Genomic DNA, 18,491 nt, shown 5'->3' on the forward strand with positions numbered 1-18,491 from the left:
ACATAGTTCTAGAAGTGCCATCCTCTCATACAGTGAAGCTGGATGTGCCAAGCGGCATACATCCTGTCTTCCATGTTGAGTTAATAAGACCCGCGGCAACGGACCCGTTACCGTCACAAATCGTGGACGATTCGCAACCGCCTCCGCTGTTAGTCGAAGGAGATCTGGAATACGAAATTGAAGAGATCCTACAAGCAAGGACACGAAAAATTGGACGTGGATCGCGGAGGGAAGCATTAGTGAAATGGCGAGGATACGCAGAACTGACATGGGAACCTATCAACGCAGTGGAAAACTGCACAGCTCTCGACACCTTTGAACTATGATACGGACCAATTACGACTTCGAATGGACCCCGGAAAACAGGAGAATAGGAAGGGGGTATTGTAACAGGTTGAATCCTGGTGAACTATCACGTGGTTGTACCACGTGACCCACCAACCGCATACCTCACGATTCCACCCCGAATTGTTCACGTTCTTCAAGGATTTTGTAAACAGCATGTGCCTAGCTAGTTCTGAATTCAAGATTAGCTTTAGCCCTTCACAAGTACAATTTATTCCTTCTCTGTCTTAGTCCCTTCAGTGCCAACAGCCTCACTCAAACAATTTTTTCGATAGAGCCTTTATCGAATGATATCAGCCACAATGGGTGGCTCGGTTACTGAGGCATACGTCGCCACCCTGAGCGGAACTGCCGTGGCCTTCACAGGAGGCTTCTGTTAGGTCCTCCGCTTTGACCTCGGAGTTGCACGATGTCCATGTAGTAGAGAAGAATGCTGCCCGAACCTTATAGGTGGACCAGCTTAGACAGCAGAGACTCCCCCCACGGGTCGCACACTTGCTACGAGGAGCCGAGTCAATCGTGATATCAAGACCGCAGGAATACCCACTGACGCATGCCAAAAAAGCCCCGCATTTGGTCCATTTCACAGCGTGGCGACTGCTCGTGGAAAAAGTGCTAGAGCCACTACGCTTTTCGAGAGAAGTAGTATTGCCAGCAACTAAAGCCAAGATCTCCTCGACGTCTTCAACCATATCTAAGTCATTCGCGTCAAACTTCTTAGAATAGGCCGCTTCAGTGAGTACAATCGCCTTTCCCTCATCGGTAGTGGCCGAGGCTGGGTCGAGGGAGCTAAGCCAGGAACGAGTATCGGCATCATTAATTGAAAATAGGCAATCAACGTCGAAAAGACTCAAGTTTCCCTTTGCATTTGGGAAGTAATCAGAGGCAGTGAGTGAAATGAGGACGTCTGTAGAGTTTGAGGCAACTGGCTGAGCAATAATGCTAGGAATGTGGGCTAAGCCAAGAATGAGGCTGGCAACAATAGTAGAAGAAATCATTTGGCCAGATCACTTAGCAGAGAAACTGTTGGAATATGGAACAAAGCAGTCATGTGATCAAATTGTTACTTTATAATAGATAGCAAACTAAGAATGAAAACCAGACTTTACAACCACTTCAAGAGGACACAAAGATATCATAGGGGCGTAAAGCGTTACCTGTGATAGGTGTCAGAAGTGGGCGTTAGCCTCATCACCTTTATCGAATAGCTATTCCACACTTGGTACAGGTGTACCGACAGAAACTAATGTATAGGGTTTTTTGATGAAGAAGTTGGAAAATTTGACTGCTTCTTAAATATTCCAAACGGCATTCGAGACCTCCCCTTAGTATACTAGTGCGCCGATATCTTCCCTCCGTAATCCGTCGGATATGAAATACGGATATATATTTACTATGGCCGGATGTTACGGGAATTTCAAAGAAACCCACTTTACCTACTTTATACGTTAGACTAATTCCCTAATCTAATAGAGGTGTGGATTGCCAAAAGGCTTACTTTTTGCCGTCCTAACTATATTTAGCCTGTCCTCCGAGGTATACCCAGTGTATGTTTAAACATTACTCCGTAAACTGCCAACACACTCGGGAGGCACCTGCCACATCAAACTGCCACAGCAAACTCAATAATTATTTCGAGGAACAATTTTGAGCAGTTGGTGGCGCACAATGTATAGTGATATTCCATAAGTTCGTACTTTACGGTGGTAATTTATGCCTAATCATAGTATATTTTGTCATTGGTAGTTCGCACAAGGAAAAATACAACACAGTCTAAGTAGGCAGAAATAGACCTTGACATTTCCCATGGGACTAGCAAAAATCTAGTCCCATGTCCATGGGAAATTTTCGAACTCCAGTCCCATTTCCCATGGGACTACCTATTTGGGTTAGCGAATTACCCAAATAAGTAATTGATCAGAGTCTTGGCACTCAGCTCAAAAATTTAGTCCCATGAAAGTTACCCCCACGCGACCCCCACGGGACTAAAATTTCCCATATGGCAAGGTCTAGGCAGAAACACTAACCTATAACCTACTTGCTAGTAGTTACTCGGTAAAATCTTTACGAGGTACCTTATAAAGGGCTTAGCCCCAGAGCTCCCCCCTCAATTCTCACCTACGCCAGGTTCACTACATACAAAAATTTCTACAAATATGAAGTCCTATCCCGACGCCTTTCTCGCATACCTGAGTAAATGCATAACTGATGCTCCCTTCCAAACTACTATCATCATCGCTATACCCATATTCCTCGTCATGATCCTCACAGGGTCAGTAATAATACAGCCAGCATTCGAAACACTTCATAGACATAGAGGAAGCCCTCACAGCGATTCTCTAAAGTCTGGTGTTTGCGTAAATTGTGGTGTTTGTCCAACTTGCGGCCGTCCCGGCAATGCCAACGAGACTCAAAAAACACTCTCAAATCGCAACAGTACCTAAGTCTTCACGCGTCAAAATACTCCCTTAACCCTAGCAAAGTCTATGAAAACTTGTTTTGGCTCATTCATCTTATCCTTATTTACCCCCACTTTCCGGGGCTGAAACTGTTAGGGAAATAGGCCACAGCCAATCTTACTCTATGGATGTTCGTGGTCACTTCAATGCTCAGGGATATCTTAAGGAGGGCGCCAGCTATGGTCTGCTTAGAATGAGGTAGCTGTCACTATATAACCTTTGCACGATGGAAAAATTGTCATCAACTACCGCTCTTCACCCAGGGAAGGTTCAACTTTAATCTATGTCGATATTCTTATTCTTTACACTTTCATACATATCTATTTATAAGGACTGTTTAGTGTCGATTGACCTACGGTCAAAAAGACATCCACACGATGCACTATATGTAACAGGCTGAATCCTGGATGGGGGGAATCAACTGAGGAAAACCTCGATCATGTGATAGATATATCAGGCTTAGCGTCTTGGCATTGGAATGTTTACGGATCGCGTCGTCCATGCCCTACTACGCTTCTCTCCTAGCCTCAGCCTCTTGATCATGACTTTGAATTTGATCTTGATGCTTTACCTATCAAATTTGGCTCTGAGTTTGATAAAGAGGAGATGAGAATAGCGATGCATAGTCTTTCAGATTTGATCTGGCACGAAGGTGGATTCCGATTCCGACATACCTCAACTGATTCCCAATATCATCGATATGGATATCATTGTTGTCAAGATAAAGCACATATCCAAAGCTATCAATCTAATGTAGAGGTTGAAAAGCAGATAGATGGCCGCCGTATAGAGCGATATCCTTGTGGAAGTAAGCTTATTATACAGCCATCCTTACTTGATCGAACCCTCCGCCTTTCTATTCAACATCTGTCGGAACATGGATATTGCAATCATGCAATACCATAAATCCGGAACGGAACAAACAGACCCCCGAGTCACGGGGGAACAACTATATTAGGAACTCAAGTAGCTACATGAATCGAACACATTTCACACCACTTTGCACAACGTATATACTAAGAACCTAGGACGAACCATACCCTTTTCCAGTATATATAGTGCAACGTGTGAACCCTGTCCTTTCAACGTAGTTGATCGACAAATATATTCCGCCAAAAACCTTAGCACGACTTCAGATGAACCAAGAGAAGATTGTCAAACATATTGATATAGACCTCCTTAAACCAAGGGTTCAAAGGGGACTTAAATATCTTACTCGTCATTCCCAATTAATCCAAGAAGAGCGTCAAAATCTTAAGATTACAGTTGAGAATATTAGGGTTGCGCAAGAACCAATTCAGCGCTCTAAGACCAAACGACAGCTTAACCAACCACCCCTCCAGCAGACTGGTGTATTAAACCTACACCATGCAAAACGCGCTATGAAAATCAGGAAAACCAAGGAGGAGTTACAACTAGAAAAAAAATTACAAAAATAGGCCCAAAAAGCTCTAAAAGCTCAAAAACAGGCCGAGGAGCAGGTTCAAGAGCAGGTTCAGGAGCAGGTTCAGGAGCAGATTCAGGAGCCAATTCAGGGGGGAAATGGCCAAATATTGGAGGTGATGGAAAGGGATATACTATATTTTAAACAGATGCAGCAGAATTGTATTTAAAGCAGAATTGATAGAGAGAGAGTAAAATAATATTTTAAATTGGCAGAACCGGTGAAGCACACCCGACTCGTTTTTTACGAGTCGGGTGTGCACATGACACAGATACGGCCTAATCGGTTTGGTTTGGCACTAGGCTCTATATCTATATGGCAAACGTATCACTATAACAAATATCACTCGACTATGTCCAGAACAGAAAGTATATCGAGTAACGATTGAACCTGCTGGCAATCGTCCTCGAAATATCATCGTTAAGCAACGATATCTAAACATTGATCGGTAGAAGTATTTTAAACAAGAGGCCATAGCTTATGAAAGGCTGAAAGATCTTCAAGGGATACTTATTCCTCACTTTTTTGGAATAGGCCACTTCAAGGGTCACCCGGCGCTTATTCTCTCTGAAGTAATTGGAGATATATTGCTTGATCTTGCCGAGAGAAACTACCCGATCCTGGTGATAACCCTACAAATCCAACTTTACCAAGCGTTCCAACTCTTTTCTGAGCACGACGTAGTCTATTTAGACCAACAACTGGAAAATGTCATGATCTGCTGCGATAATGAAGAGTGGGACAATACCAAAGTTATATTCATCGATCTCGAGCACGTCGAATTTGTTCCACGTAACCAGTCTCTTCATCGATACAATGATATTGGCGCGCGTTCTCTGATGGAAGATTATAGCGACTATCAGGACCTCGAAAGCGAACCTCGGTACGTTCCTTGAGATCGATATGTCTCTATAGATAAGATAAATCAAGATTTGGACAAAATTGTGAATAGAATAGACGAGTGAGGAGAAGAGGAACTGTTAGCATCGGATTGACTTCCAAAAAATGTCTAGTCGCCGAGCTTTGGAAGTGAAAAGGAGGAAGGAAATAGGTGACTAGTACAAATTAGTTATAGATTAGGTCTACGGGTATTACCGTAAGCTTAGCTGGATCCACGATACGCTACTATTCAATAATAATCAACTGATGTCATAGTACAAAGTACAATTCTGTTGATATAGTGAGGATTCCTATTGGACTGATGCAGCCCTAAGTGGGGCTGTGGAGTACTTCTTAGTTTGATTCAGTTATAGTTTTGAACAACACCTCTTACAACATTGCAACCATATATTTTACGAATCAAGTAGATGCATGCGCACTAAATGTTGGTAGTGTAAGGATCTGTCAAATGAGACTGAATAGTGGATTCGTGCGAGTAAATAGGAACAGAGTATTCAAGAATGTTGTGTGTAATTCAATTAATAGTAAATGGCAACCAAGGAATCTGATAATTATGCACTAAGCCTGATTAGGAATCGGCCCTGTGATAAAAGCATTCAATGCGAGTGGAGCCGTGTGAATTGGACCAATAATATTGGTTTAATCGTCTCGCACCTAATTGGACCGGAGCAAGGCCGAAAACTGGGATAGGATAGGAATCTTATCCCATCCCATCCCATCCTATTGCTCATATCTAAATAGGTAGGAGCTTTGGCTCTAATAAAATAAGACCTCTTTTACTTGGTTTTTCTTTCCTTTATACGCATTCAGCTTACGGATTTGCTTGATAGCCAGCACGATCAAACCTTGTATGATGGTGGAGTAGTCATCCACACATGGGGCGATAACGGGGGATGAGATACATCCGACCGGATTCTGGGTCGTGCGTAAGAATTGAATGAAGCGGAACTAGGCTTCGCCGTTTATCTTCTGGCGTCAAGGTCCTTTTCGGGTCTTTCGCTGGCCGATCCACCTATCAGGTGGGCCAACTGCCACAGAAATAGTAACTATTACGAGACGCGATATTATCCACTCCTCTCTTCTTTTGTTTACTACCTAGGTAAGAATCTGAATATATAAACACAGATCCCTAAGTTTCTATTAGACACCATTGCAAGTTTGACCCAGCCCATCTTTTATACTTTTCTCCTTTCATCAAATAATAAAGGAAAACCTACCGAATCCCAACAACATCATGGGCGACTCCAAGATGGGCGACTCCAATGTGTGCGAGAAGTGTGGTACAAGGCGCCGTGACCAAGGCGAACAATTTCGGGCTTTTGTTGTCAAAAATGTCTTGGGGTTCATTGTTATGACTATATGCTTTGTACTACTGAAAATGTTCTTCCCGGGTGCTCTTGCGCAGCCTTTAAGCAATTAGTCTGATGTTACACTCTTCGAAATGGGGAACTATACGGATAATCTGACCGGCATTGATTTCACACTCTACATACTCGACACGTCGTTAAACGATGAGGAGGCTCTACAGAGCTATTATGGTGCCTTTGCTAATGATACTAGCCTATCTAAGAGAACCTGGTATGACTGCAACTACCCTGGTGGTGGTATCAAGCTTGCTTGCTGTGGCTCAGCGCATGCGATAGGTGTAACGGGTCGAGCCCGGTTTAGATTGTATGGTCTACTGTGAGACCATACTGCTGTATCTATCTCCTTTCCTAGTTCTTGTTTACCAATCGGATCTTTACAGCGTACAAATTCCTGCATTCATCCCGTAACAGCAGGCATCACTACAGAGCGGTTTCTGGCAGATCAAGGTATTATAGTGACGCATTCAATTCCAGGACATCCTGAGATGAATGGCCCAATTGAACGGGCAGGCGGCATCATAATTACACGCGCCAGGGCCCTCCTAGAGGAAGGAAAGCTCCCCATCAGCCTATGGCCAGAGGCGGTAAAGGCTACGGTTTACATCCTAAATCGTACGCCAACGAACGCAAATGGTTCCTGGATAGTGCCCTGGGAAGAGGCGCGCAAATACGCCAATTCAGACCTACAGGATAAACGAACGACACTGCCTAAGTCGAATCTCGCGAACATACGTCTATACGGCAGTCTAGCTTACTGCAGAATCCAAAAGATTCCGAAATCAGACAAGATGCTGAGAAGGGCAGAGATTGGATTCCTTGTTGGATATATGGCATCTAATGTCTGGAGAATCTGGTTTCCAGATTCAAGGGGTGGTCAAGTCAGGCCAGTCAGAGACGTCTTTTTCGACGAGAATAGGCGATATATAGCTGATTTTGTACCACATAAGCTGGTGGAGATGCCTGTTTTTGCTGGTCCTGAGCCAGTTATCCTGACTGAAGAAGAGGCTGACGACGTCCTCCAGAGGGAGATTAGAGTCCTGCAAACCCACCTACTGTTACGGGATGAATGCAGGAATTTGTACGCTGTAAAGATCCGATTGGTAAACAAGAAGAATTAACTAAGGGGGGAAATGGGTCCTGGGGACCGGGTGTTCTTATAGCTCGTTCGGCTCCGCATAGATGCCAAGAGCGCAGTCTCTCCAGAGACTGAGCATTTCATCGGGTATCAACCCGTTACATTACTCCCCTCCTCCTCTCCGGCGTCTCGTACGACGTGCCGGGGGTTGTCGTTGTTCCGCGTTACTATTCCATATGCGTAGCGCTTTAGTGTCCGCGAAGGCGTCCTCGGGTTCCCATGTCGGCCGTTTATACCCTGTCCACTTCACCAGCACTTTTCTCCTGCCTTGTACAAGTTTCTCCTTCATAATGTAGTCGACCTCGTATTCTTCCTCCTGTCTGTCATTCCCGACCAACTTCGGCGGGGGTTGAGAGTCGTCTCGCTGTTGACTTGGTAGAGGGTCGTCTGACGCTAGGCGTAGTAGTTGGCTATGGAACATATTATGGATCCTAGGTGGTGTATTCAGCTTATACGAGTGAGATCCTATTACCTTTATCACTATGAACTTGGTGTGTCTAGCGTCTAATTTCTTTGTCGGCCTATTGGTGCGTATATTCTTGAGGTTCAGCCATACTTTATCTCCTACACGGAAATTTGGGGACTATTGGCGGTGGCGGTTTATTGTTTCTTCCATCCGCTGTTGAGCTGATACCATCGACATTTAGGCCTACTCTCTAGCTTGTTTTAGCTGTCGTACGATGGCGTCTGCCTATGAGATTGGAGAGTAGTGGCTTATGTTTTCTGTTAGGTTATGATGGAGGTCCAGAGGTCGTATATGGTAGCCATGGGATAGGAAGAATGAGCTCACACCAGTCGCGGCTGCGTCTCTACCATTAATAGCAATCTCGGCCGAGGGCAGTAATTCGTTCTAGTTGTCCTATATGTAGTCCATAAACATATTTAGGTAGGTCTCGATTGTCTGGTTCATTCGCTCCGTAGACCCATCAGTTTCGGGATGGAAAGCTATGGATAGGCGTCGTACGATGCCTAGTAACTAGCATACCCTTGTCTAGAGCTTCCCTACGAATTATGGGCCTCTATTAGAGACGATAGCATATGGGAGGTGGTGTTGGCGGTAGTAGACTCTTATAAACCATTTTACGTGTGAAGGGCTAAAGCTAATCTTGAATTCAGAACTAGCTAGGCACATGCTATTTACAAAATCCTTGAAGAACGTGAACAATTCGGGGTGGAATCGTGAGGTATGCGGTTGGTGGGTCACGTGGTACAACCACGTGATAGTTCACCAGGATTCAACCTGTTACATTACGAGCGTCTCCGTAGTAATATCAGGTAACCCATCAACCATAACTCCTTTTCCTAAACGATCTGTGATCACCACCATATTCGTTAGGGCTGTTGCGAATATTCGAAATTGCCGATATTATCGGTTATCTTATCGCTGCCGATAAATATCGGCAAGGCTTTTGAGTTGTCGATACGATATCCGATAATTATCGGCGAGGTTTTTGAGTTGCGAATATCGTATTCGCGAATATTCGTCGATACGATAATTATCGGCAGACTATCACATGTCATTTGAAATTAACCAAATTAGGACTAGTAGGCAGACTTTTCTAAATATCATCATTAGTATAGGTAATGAGTTCCAACTTCACCCTTTCTATCCCTCATACTTCAACCATGCAAACCCGTGGGAACCGTCTAGACTACTTCGCTTTAAATGATGGACCTGAAGACTGGATTTCTAGCCAGGAAGAGCCGGTCCCATCCTCCCCACCCTTTGGCGATAGTCAATCAGCAATCGGTACCAAGATCGATTCTCTTCTTGAATCTTTCGATGAAGTTTTACCTTCAGAATCCGCCTCCCAGCAACCAGCCACGAGTTCGCTAAGCTCGAATCCACGCCAAAAGAATGATTGGATGTAGAGACATTTCTTGATAAGAAATATTCCGAACGAATGGATCGAGAAGAGGAGTCAAAGGAAAAAGGTCACTGATCGAGAGATTTGTTGTGCTATCACCAATAAAGATAGGACATAATGCAACTGGTCTATAACGGACTCCAAACGGCATGGCTCTACCACCAACATTCGGCATCATTTGAAAGAGAAGCATGGTGTTCTACCACCTACTGTTTCCATCCCTGATCCAGCTCCGAAGCCTAATCTTATTAGTCTCTGGGGAAAGAAGGGAAAGATTACAGCTCAACAACTTCTTGAGAATAATCTTCTTCGTTAGGTTATTAGCAGCAAACAACCATTCACAGTCATTGAGTCCCCAGAATTTCAGCAATTATTCAAGGATATACCAGGGATTTCACTCCCATTTACCTCTCGATATACACTTCGATAGCGTCTTCTGGAAGACTTCAACTTATAACGTGCTAAGTTGAAAGAAGAGCTTGCGACTACATGCCAAACAATCGCTCTATCCCTTGATGTATGGACCAGCAAGAACCATATCCCAATTCTGGGTGTCATTAGCCATTGGCTTACAGAAGAATTTGACTATCGAGAGAAAGTCCTTGAATTCAAAGAGCTCCATGGTCCCCATAGTGGAGAGAACTTGGCTGCAGCTATTCAAGCTCTACTTGTTGAACTGGATCTTAAGCGTAAGCTGCTTTCAATTACTGGGGATAATGCTAGTAATAATGAGCGAATGGCATCAGAACTACACGATAACCTGCAAAAAGCGTTTAGGACCAATTCCTTATTCTGTGGTTTAGATAGTTATATAAGATGCTTGGCCTATATCATCAACCTCATTGTGAAGGATATTCTACTGGCTCTGAAGTCCGGTAATATAGAAGAAGCTGCTTCTATCTATAATAACCTTGATAAAGGAGAACACCAGTCATTTGAATTTCAGGCTATTAAACCACTTATAAAGCTACAGATCTTAGCTCTCTGGATTCAACAGAGTCCACAACGAAGGTAATCATGGAACGATACTTGCAACCGGATGAACTTATCCAACAAGTTTATCGAGTATGATGTCGATACACGGTGGAATTCAACCTTTCGCATGTTAGGGGATGCGTTAAAGGCAAGGTCCTTCGTTCTATATATATGCTTAATACTAATACTCTCTATAGTCAAGGCGATAGCTTAAGACGTTCATCTACTATGAGACTAGCTTCCTTTCCTTCTCATCAGATGAATGGATATAGCTTTCCTATATCTATAATGTTCTCTCGAGATTCAATGAGTTTACATTATTTGTCTTAGAGAAAAGACCACAGATCAGTCTCGTTTTGCTAATATACTACGAGCTCCACGATTTACTCCATGATGTGGCTGAGCGCAAGGAAGATTTTGCAGATCTTACTAAGGACATTGCAAGTGCTGTTGGTGGGAGTATCAAGAAATATATCAAGTACTATACTTTTATAGATGCCTCTGATCTATACTATACTACACTGGTCTTGGATCCTCGTGTGAAAGGAGCTCTCCTCCTAAATGAGTTGGGTGAAGAGAACGCTGGGAGAAACATTCTTCAAACTCTCCGTGATGACCTTCACCGCAAATATCCTGGGACCACTGAATCACTGGGTATGATAGAGCTATATGAGCCTAGTCATAAGAAGCAAAAAGTAGGTAGCCGGATGTTATAAAGACTACAACCTCAAGATAGCCCTCGGTTTTCTGATATTGATCGGTATTTTGATGGCGCTCGGGCTGAAGTAAGTGATATGGAGGATCAAAACTAGCTGTGTGATTGGTGGAAGGTGCATAAGAAGGAATACCCTCGGATGGCTGCTGTGAAGGGCTAAAGCTAATCTTGAATTCAGAACTAGCTAGGCACATGCTATTTACAAAATCCTTGAAGAACGTGAACAATTCGGGGTGGAATCGTGAGGTATGCGGTTGGTGGGTCACGTGGTACAACCACGTGATAGTTCACCAGGATTCAACCTGTTATAATACCCCCTGTATCTGTGTCATGTGCACACCCGACTCGTTTTTTACGAGTCGGGTGTGCTTCACCGGTTCTGCCAATTTCACCGGTTCTGCCAATTTAAAATATTATTTTACTCTCTCTCTATCAATTCTGCTTTAAATACAATTCTGCTGCATCTGTTTAAAATATAGTATATCCCTTTCCATCGCCTCCAATATTTGGCCATTTCCCCCTGAATTGTCTCCTGAATCTGCTCCTGAACCTGCTCCTGAACCTGCTCTTGAACCTGCTCCTCGGCCTGTTTTTGAGCTTTTAGAGAGCTTCTTGGGCCTGTTTTGTAATTTTTTTTCTAGTTGTAACTCCTCCTTGGTTTTCCTGATTTTCACAAAGCGTTTTATATGGTGTAGGTTTAATACACCAGTCTGCTGGAGGGGTGGTTGGTTAAGCTGTCGTTTGGTTTTAGAGCGCCGAATTGGTTCTTGCGCAACCCTAATATTCTCAACCGTAATCTTAAGATTTCGATACTCTTCTTGGATCAATTGGGAATGGCGAGTAAGATATTTAAGACCCCTTTAAACCCTTAGTTTGAGGAGGTCTATATCAATATGCTTGATAATCTTCTCTTGGTTCATCTGAAGTCGTACTAAGGTTTTTGGCGGAGTATATTCAATACTAGAGGAAGAGAGTGGTAGAGATGGTGTGCGTTCATCATTGTGTTGACGAAGAGGACCTATAAACCATATTGTTATGGGATCGTGCCTATGTTCACGTCCATTCTACTGAGCTAAAAGACTATAATGATTTCGCTCTCACGAAATCATACTTAGGCTCTACTTGTATAGTGCCACTCTTGATCCTACACTAAACATCATTTGTCAGGTGTTCTTAACCTATGACACCTCACTAGGTTGAAAACCACACTCATCAAAGTTATAGATTAACCGCGAAGGCATACCACGAAGCAGATCATACCAATGACCTATCTTAGCTGGATTTTTAGCCATCATTCGCTTAGAATCCTTGACTTTCTGCTTCTAAGGACCTAGTTTTAGACCTTTAGGAAGACGCTTAGTAAAGCGATATACCCAATTTGGCCCAACAGTTCTAGTATCCTTAGTATCTTCAGAACTAGAATCTTGAAGTAGGCGATTTGCCCACATCTCAACCTGTTTTGGTGTTGGTGGCATACGCCAATCAGTTAGCTGGGTAATTTAGCGTACTAAAATCTCCTCCTGGATATCGGTAAAAACCTTATTGACTGGTTTTTGTTGAGTTTTCGCGGTCGCATTGGTTTTAACGCGGTTATGGAGAGTACGTCGATTGACACCAAATTCGCGCGCAATCTTAGAGATATTTGGGTTTTTTTCGCGTTTGGCGCATCAAAGGCCTTAGAGAGATGGGCCTTAGTCGATTCAAAGGTTTTAGGCATGGTGGGTGGGAGATATTGGGTAAAATAGAATGGAATGTGGAATTGGAAGAACCGGTGAAAAAAAAAAAATTGGCAGAACCGGTGAAGCACACCCGACTCGTAAAAAACGAGTCGGGTGTGCACATGACACAGATAACAGGTTGAATCCTGGTGAACTATCACGTGGTTGTACCACGTGACCCACCAACCGCATACCTCACGATTCCACCCCGAATTGTTCACGTTCTTCAAGGATTTTGTAAACAGCATGTGCCTAGCTAGTTCTGAATTTAAGATTAGCTTTAGCCCTTCACATACAAAATCCTTCCTCTAACGAGAGTAAAACCCACGACCGACGATAAGAAAAGCGCTCTCAGAAAGTATCTGATCGAGCCACATACGACAGACGAACGAATCGCTCTCGGAAAGAATCCGATCGAGCATACCAACGAATACGAAAAGCTCTTAGAAAGTATCTAGTTGAGCATCCTACAAACGAATTGAAGACGGAAAGCATCCGATTCAAACACGAGAAGAAAACGAATATCTTCATCATCATGGCTGCAAGCGAACCGTCGAGCCCACCCGAGTGGGCCAGGACGTTGATGCAGCACATCAGTCAGACAAGTATTAGTACCGATGAGAGAATTAGAAGACTCGAAGAATTAGTGGTTCGGTCCCAGGAGCGGGCCGCTCCCGAACCACCCACGGAACCACAAGGGATACCAATCGAATCAACCAGCGATAATAACCAGAGTCGACGACCTCGCCCTCGTCTCCCCGACCCCGCGATGTATGCAGGAAACATCTCTGATTGGCCAACCTGGAGAATCTCGATAGAGAACAAATTGCTAGTAGACGGAGCTGCCATCGGTACCCCACAAGAGCAATTCCTCTATACATTTTCCCGCCTAGAGAAAATGGCCGCCAAGAACACCGGAACGTTTATGAAGACACAACGAAGCGAAGGCAACCCGTATATGCTTCTGGAATATCTTGAGAGGATATATGGAGACCCTAACGCTCGATCACGAGCAGCTCGGCGTCTACATCAGCTTAAACAGAAGCCCGACCAGCCTTTTTCACGATTCCTTCCCCAGTTAGAAAGAGAGCTCGCAGATGCTGGTGCAACCAAATGGCACGACGAAGCAAAACGACAACTCTTACTAAACGCTCTTAACGAAGATATGACGAATTCGCTTATGAATCGTGGTGTTCCCTATGATTTTATAGGTCTTATCACACGGCTCCACGAAATCGACACTGATAGCGAGACACTGAATATCGCATTAGGCAGACGCCAGTTATCCACTCGCCAGCGAATCCAAAGAGATCAATCAACCATAGCCACAGAGGATAGGATGGACTGGACTCCAACAGTAAACACGAACACCACACAGACGAATTCGTCCCGATTCGTGAACGAAAAGGGACAGGTTCGTAAAGAGGATCAACATCTCGTGGGAAAACGTGCAAAATGGGTCGAGAAAGAAGAACTCCAACGTCGCCGTACAGAAAAGAGATGTCTACGATGTGGTCGAGATAACTGTTGGCAAAGTATATGCCCTTTACTGCCCGCACGGAATCCGAACCAAGTAGTGGTACGGAATGCAGTAGTCGAAGAACCAAGATCGAGCCACCCCCGAAGAAGGGAGTATTCGCCAGCGATCGAAGAAGATAAAGCGGAGAATGATTCGGGAAAAGATTAGCTCCTGCACTAAACCGCGAGCAGGAGCAGAAGGGGGTTAAGAAGCTGCTAAAGAAAGAGGCGTCATTCTATGTCGATGCTAGAGTTAATGGAATTCAATTCGCGAAGACTTTAGTAGACAACGGAAGCGATAGCTATGCATCTATCAGCGGACACCTAGCGCAATCTCTTAACCTTCCGCGTATCCCGATTCCACCGCGAATCCTGAACGGAGTCATCAAGAATCAAGGACGGATCACTCAGGCCACATACTTCGATCTTGATGTTAATGGACTACAACAGCAGAAAGTCTTTGCCTACATCATTCCAAGACAGTCAGACGAAATGATACTTGGGACGCCTTGGTTAAAAGATGTCGACGGAGTTTACGCTGCGAAACGAGGGTATTTAGATATCCATTCGAGAAATGGAGAGCGCATTCGTTGTTAGAACCGTATCGACCCGTCAATCGGTCCAATAAAAGTAAAGAGATTGAAAGTACAGCAATCATCTGCGGGAGAAATCAAAGAACTATTCGATAGCGTTTCGTCGCCGGACCACCTCCGAATAGCCAAAGTGACTATGGACGATATCGACAAGGCGCTGCAACCTAAGAAATTCACCGATCCGAGAGCTAAACTTCCCCCACAATATCTCCCTTGGTTAGATGTTTTTAGCCAGGAGAAAGCAGACAAGCTTCCGAGCCATCGCCTAGGGATCGATCATAAGATACCCTTGACACGCGATGGAAATGGTAACGAATCGACACCACCTCATAGGCCATTATATGGAATGAATAGAGAAGAGCTATTAGTTCTACGAAAAACTCTTACCGATCTACTGGGAAAAGGATTCATACGAGTCAGCAAATCGCCAGCAGCTTCACCGGTGTTATTAGTACGAAAACCTGGTGGAGGCATCCGATTCTGTGTCGATTATAGAGGGTTAAACTCCATAACCATCAAGGACCGTTACCCCCTACCTCTGATTCAAGAAACACTACGAAACATGTCGAAGGCTCGCTGGTTTACTAAACTCGATATCATAGCGGCTTTCCATAAGATCAGAATGCAGGAAGGCGAAGAATGGAAGACAGCGTTTCGAACACGATACGGGCTCTATGAGTGGCTAGTTACACCTTTTGGCCTGACTGGCGCTCCCGCAACCTTCCAACGGTATATCAATGAAGTTCTACGCGAATTTCTCGACGAGTTTGTGTCAGCATATGTGGACGATATCATTATTTACTCCGACGGATCGATCACGGATCATAGACGAAAAGTACGCGAGGTGCTCCAGAAGCTAAGAGATGCTGGACTTCAATGCGATATCGAGAAATCTGAATTTGAACAGAGCTCTGTGAAATACCTAGGGTTCATCATATAAGCTGGAGAAGGTCTATGTATAGACCCGAAGAAAGTTGAAGCCATTAAGCTATGGGAAGCACCTACTAATATCCGAGAAGTACGTGGTTTTGTTAGATTCGCTAACTTCTACCGGACGTTTATACCACGATTCGCAGATGTCTCTGCACCATTGGTGCAGTTGACAAAGAAAGATACGATATTCAAATAGGACAAGGAGAAACAAGAATCATTCGAGACCCTAAAGGACCTCTTTATCTCTGCACCAATATTGGCTCATTTCCGAGAAGACACCGAAACAATAGTGGAAACAGACGCATCTGGATGGGCGACAGGAGCAGTCTTATCACAAAGACAAGAAGATGGGACACTAAGACCATGCGCCTATCTCTCGCGTAAGTTCTCACCTACAGAGACCAATTATATGATACACGATAAGGAATTACTCGCTATCATCCATACGCTACGGGAATGGAAGCCAGAGCTGAAGATGGTCCCGCGATTCGTGGTCTTAACGGACCACAAAAATCTACGATACTTTCATAAGGCGCAGGATCTAAGCGAACGACAAATGAGATGGGCAGACATCCTGGCCGAATTCGACTTTGAGCTACGATATCGACCCGGGAAACAGGCGATCCAACCAGATGCTCTATCCCGGCGAGGACAAGACGAACCTAAAGGAATCTCTGATGAGAGGCTCACGAATCGTTTCCGGAAACTCTTCGAATCAATAACAATCCGTAACAATAGCACTGAACCAAGTCCACCTTTAGACTTTGATATACCAGTGGCGATGTTTGAAGAAGCAGAAACGCAGGAAGCATGGAATAACGCGCGGAAGGAAGATCAAATATACCAGCAGTTCGCACTCGCACTTGAAAAGGGAGACCGACGAATCCCTGCCGAATCGAACCTGAAAATAAGCCTATCCGAGTGTGACTTAGATGAACGAAATCTTCTACGCTTTAGGAAAAGGACATGGATTCCAGATAACGAACCACTACGCACAACCTTGATCTAGAAGGTCCATGATTCCTACACGACTGGACATCTAGGACGGGACGCAACCTATACGATACTGGCCCGTAGATTCTTTTGGCCAGGAATGACGAACGATGTACAGAGATTCTTAAGGAATTGCACCATTTGCGGACGAAACACGATTTGGAGAGATTCGAAGCAAGGCCTACTTAAACCGTTACCGATTCCACAACGAATCTAGGCCGAACTATCCATGGATTTCATCACAGAACTTCCACCCACTAGGAAAGAAAGAGCGACGAATTGTCTAGTAATTACTGATCGGCTATCTAAAGGAGTGATCCTAATAGATATGCATAGTATTACTACGGAAAGCGTCGCAGATATCTTTATGAAGCATATTTATATGCATCATGGTTTACCGATAGCGATCACTAGTGACCGCGGCCCACAGTTCGTAGGGGGGTTCTAGCGAATCGTGTGCGAAAAGCTAAAGATTCGACGCCGATTATCTACCGCATTCCACCCCCAAACTGATGGAGCTACGGAACGCGCAAATCAAGAAGTCGAACGAATTCTACGCGCCTTTACTACGTACGCATAGGACGACTGGGCAAGTTTACTACCTATCGTAGCCATGGCGATCAATAACCGAGACGCAACCTCTACTGGACTATCTCCATTCTTCTTCACACACGGATACCATGTCGATCTAGTCGAAGTGATAGAAGTCCAAGCAGAGAGAGGACCAGAGATCGCAGCGGAAACGTTCACGAACCGGCTACGAGACGCCACCGATTAGGCAAATGCAGCGATGGCTATCGCCCAAGAACGCCAACAGGAACAAGCGAATCGTTCAAGACGAGCCGCTCCAGTCTATAATATCAACGATAAAGTATGGCTAAACCTACGGAATGTACGCACGATACGGCCTTCAAAGAAACTAGACTGGCTCCACGCCAAATACATAGTTCTAGAAGTGCCATCCTCTCATATAGTGAAGCTGGATGTGCCAAGCGGCATACATCCTGTCTTCCATGTTGAGTTAATAAGACCCGCGGCAACGGACCCGTTACCGTCACAAATCGTGGACGATTCGCAACCGCCTCCGCTGTTAGTCGAAGGAGATCTGGAATACGAAATTGAAGAGATCCTACAAGCAAGGACACGAAAAATTGGACGTGGATCGCGGAGGGAAGCATTAGTGAAATGGCGAGGATACGCAGAACTGACATGGGAACCTATCGACGCAATGGAAAACTGCACAGCTCTCGACACCTTTGAACTACAATACGGACCAATTACGACTTCGAATGGACCCCGGAAAACAGGAGAATAGGAGGGGGGTATTGTAACAGGTTGAATCCTGGTGAACTATCACATGGTTGTACCACGTGACCCACCAACCGCATACCTCACGATTCCACCCCGAATTGTTCACGTTCTTCAAGGATTTTGTAAACAGCATGTGCCTAGCTAGTTCTGAATTTAAGATTAGCTTTAGCCCTTCACACCCCCCTCCTATTCTCCTGTTTTCCGGGGTCCATTCGAA

The 18,491-nt window shown here is 44.5% G+C and overlaps 3 protein-coding genes across 3 annotated transcripts; 2 read left to right on the top strand and 1 right to left on the bottom strand.

The window, feature by feature from the left end:
- Nucleotides 1–638: 638 nt before the first annotated feature.
- Nucleotides 639–1,343, bottom strand: N7495_008356 (uncharacterized protein; the record flags this gene model as incomplete). Its single annotated transcript, XM_057211007.1, has 1 exon — nt 639–1,343. One exon carries the CDS (start codon nt 1,341–1,343, stop codon nt 639–641), a length of 705 nt encoding a protein of 234 aa, XP_057060550.1.
- A 5,039-nt stretch (nt 1,344–6,382) lies between these two features.
- On the top strand, nt 6,383–6,568 carry N7495_008357 (uncharacterized protein; the record flags this gene model as incomplete). The annotated part of the gene is made up of 1 exon (XM_057211008.1): nt 6,383–6,568. One exon carries the CDS (start codon nt 6,383–6,385, stop codon nt 6,566–6,568), a length of 186 nt encoding a protein of 61 aa, XP_057060551.1.
- A 2,708-nt stretch (nt 6,569–9,276) lies between these two features.
- N7495_008358 (uncharacterized protein) lies at nt 9,277–9,522 on the top strand (the record flags this gene model as incomplete). Its single annotated transcript, XM_057211009.1, has 1 exon — nt 9,277–9,522. One exon carries the CDS (start codon nt 9,277–9,279, stop codon nt 9,520–9,522), a length of 246 nt encoding a protein of 81 aa, XP_057060552.1.
- Between the last annotated feature and the right edge of the window lie 8,969 nt (nt 9,523–18,491).

Source organism: Penicillium taxi (genome assembly GCF_028828555.1).
Source record: "Penicillium taxi strain IBT 34144 chromosome Unknown utg000005l_segment0_segment0, whole genome shotgun sequence".
NCBI lineage: Eukaryota > Fungi > Ascomycota > Eurotiomycetes > Eurotiales > Aspergillaceae > Penicillium > Penicillium taxi.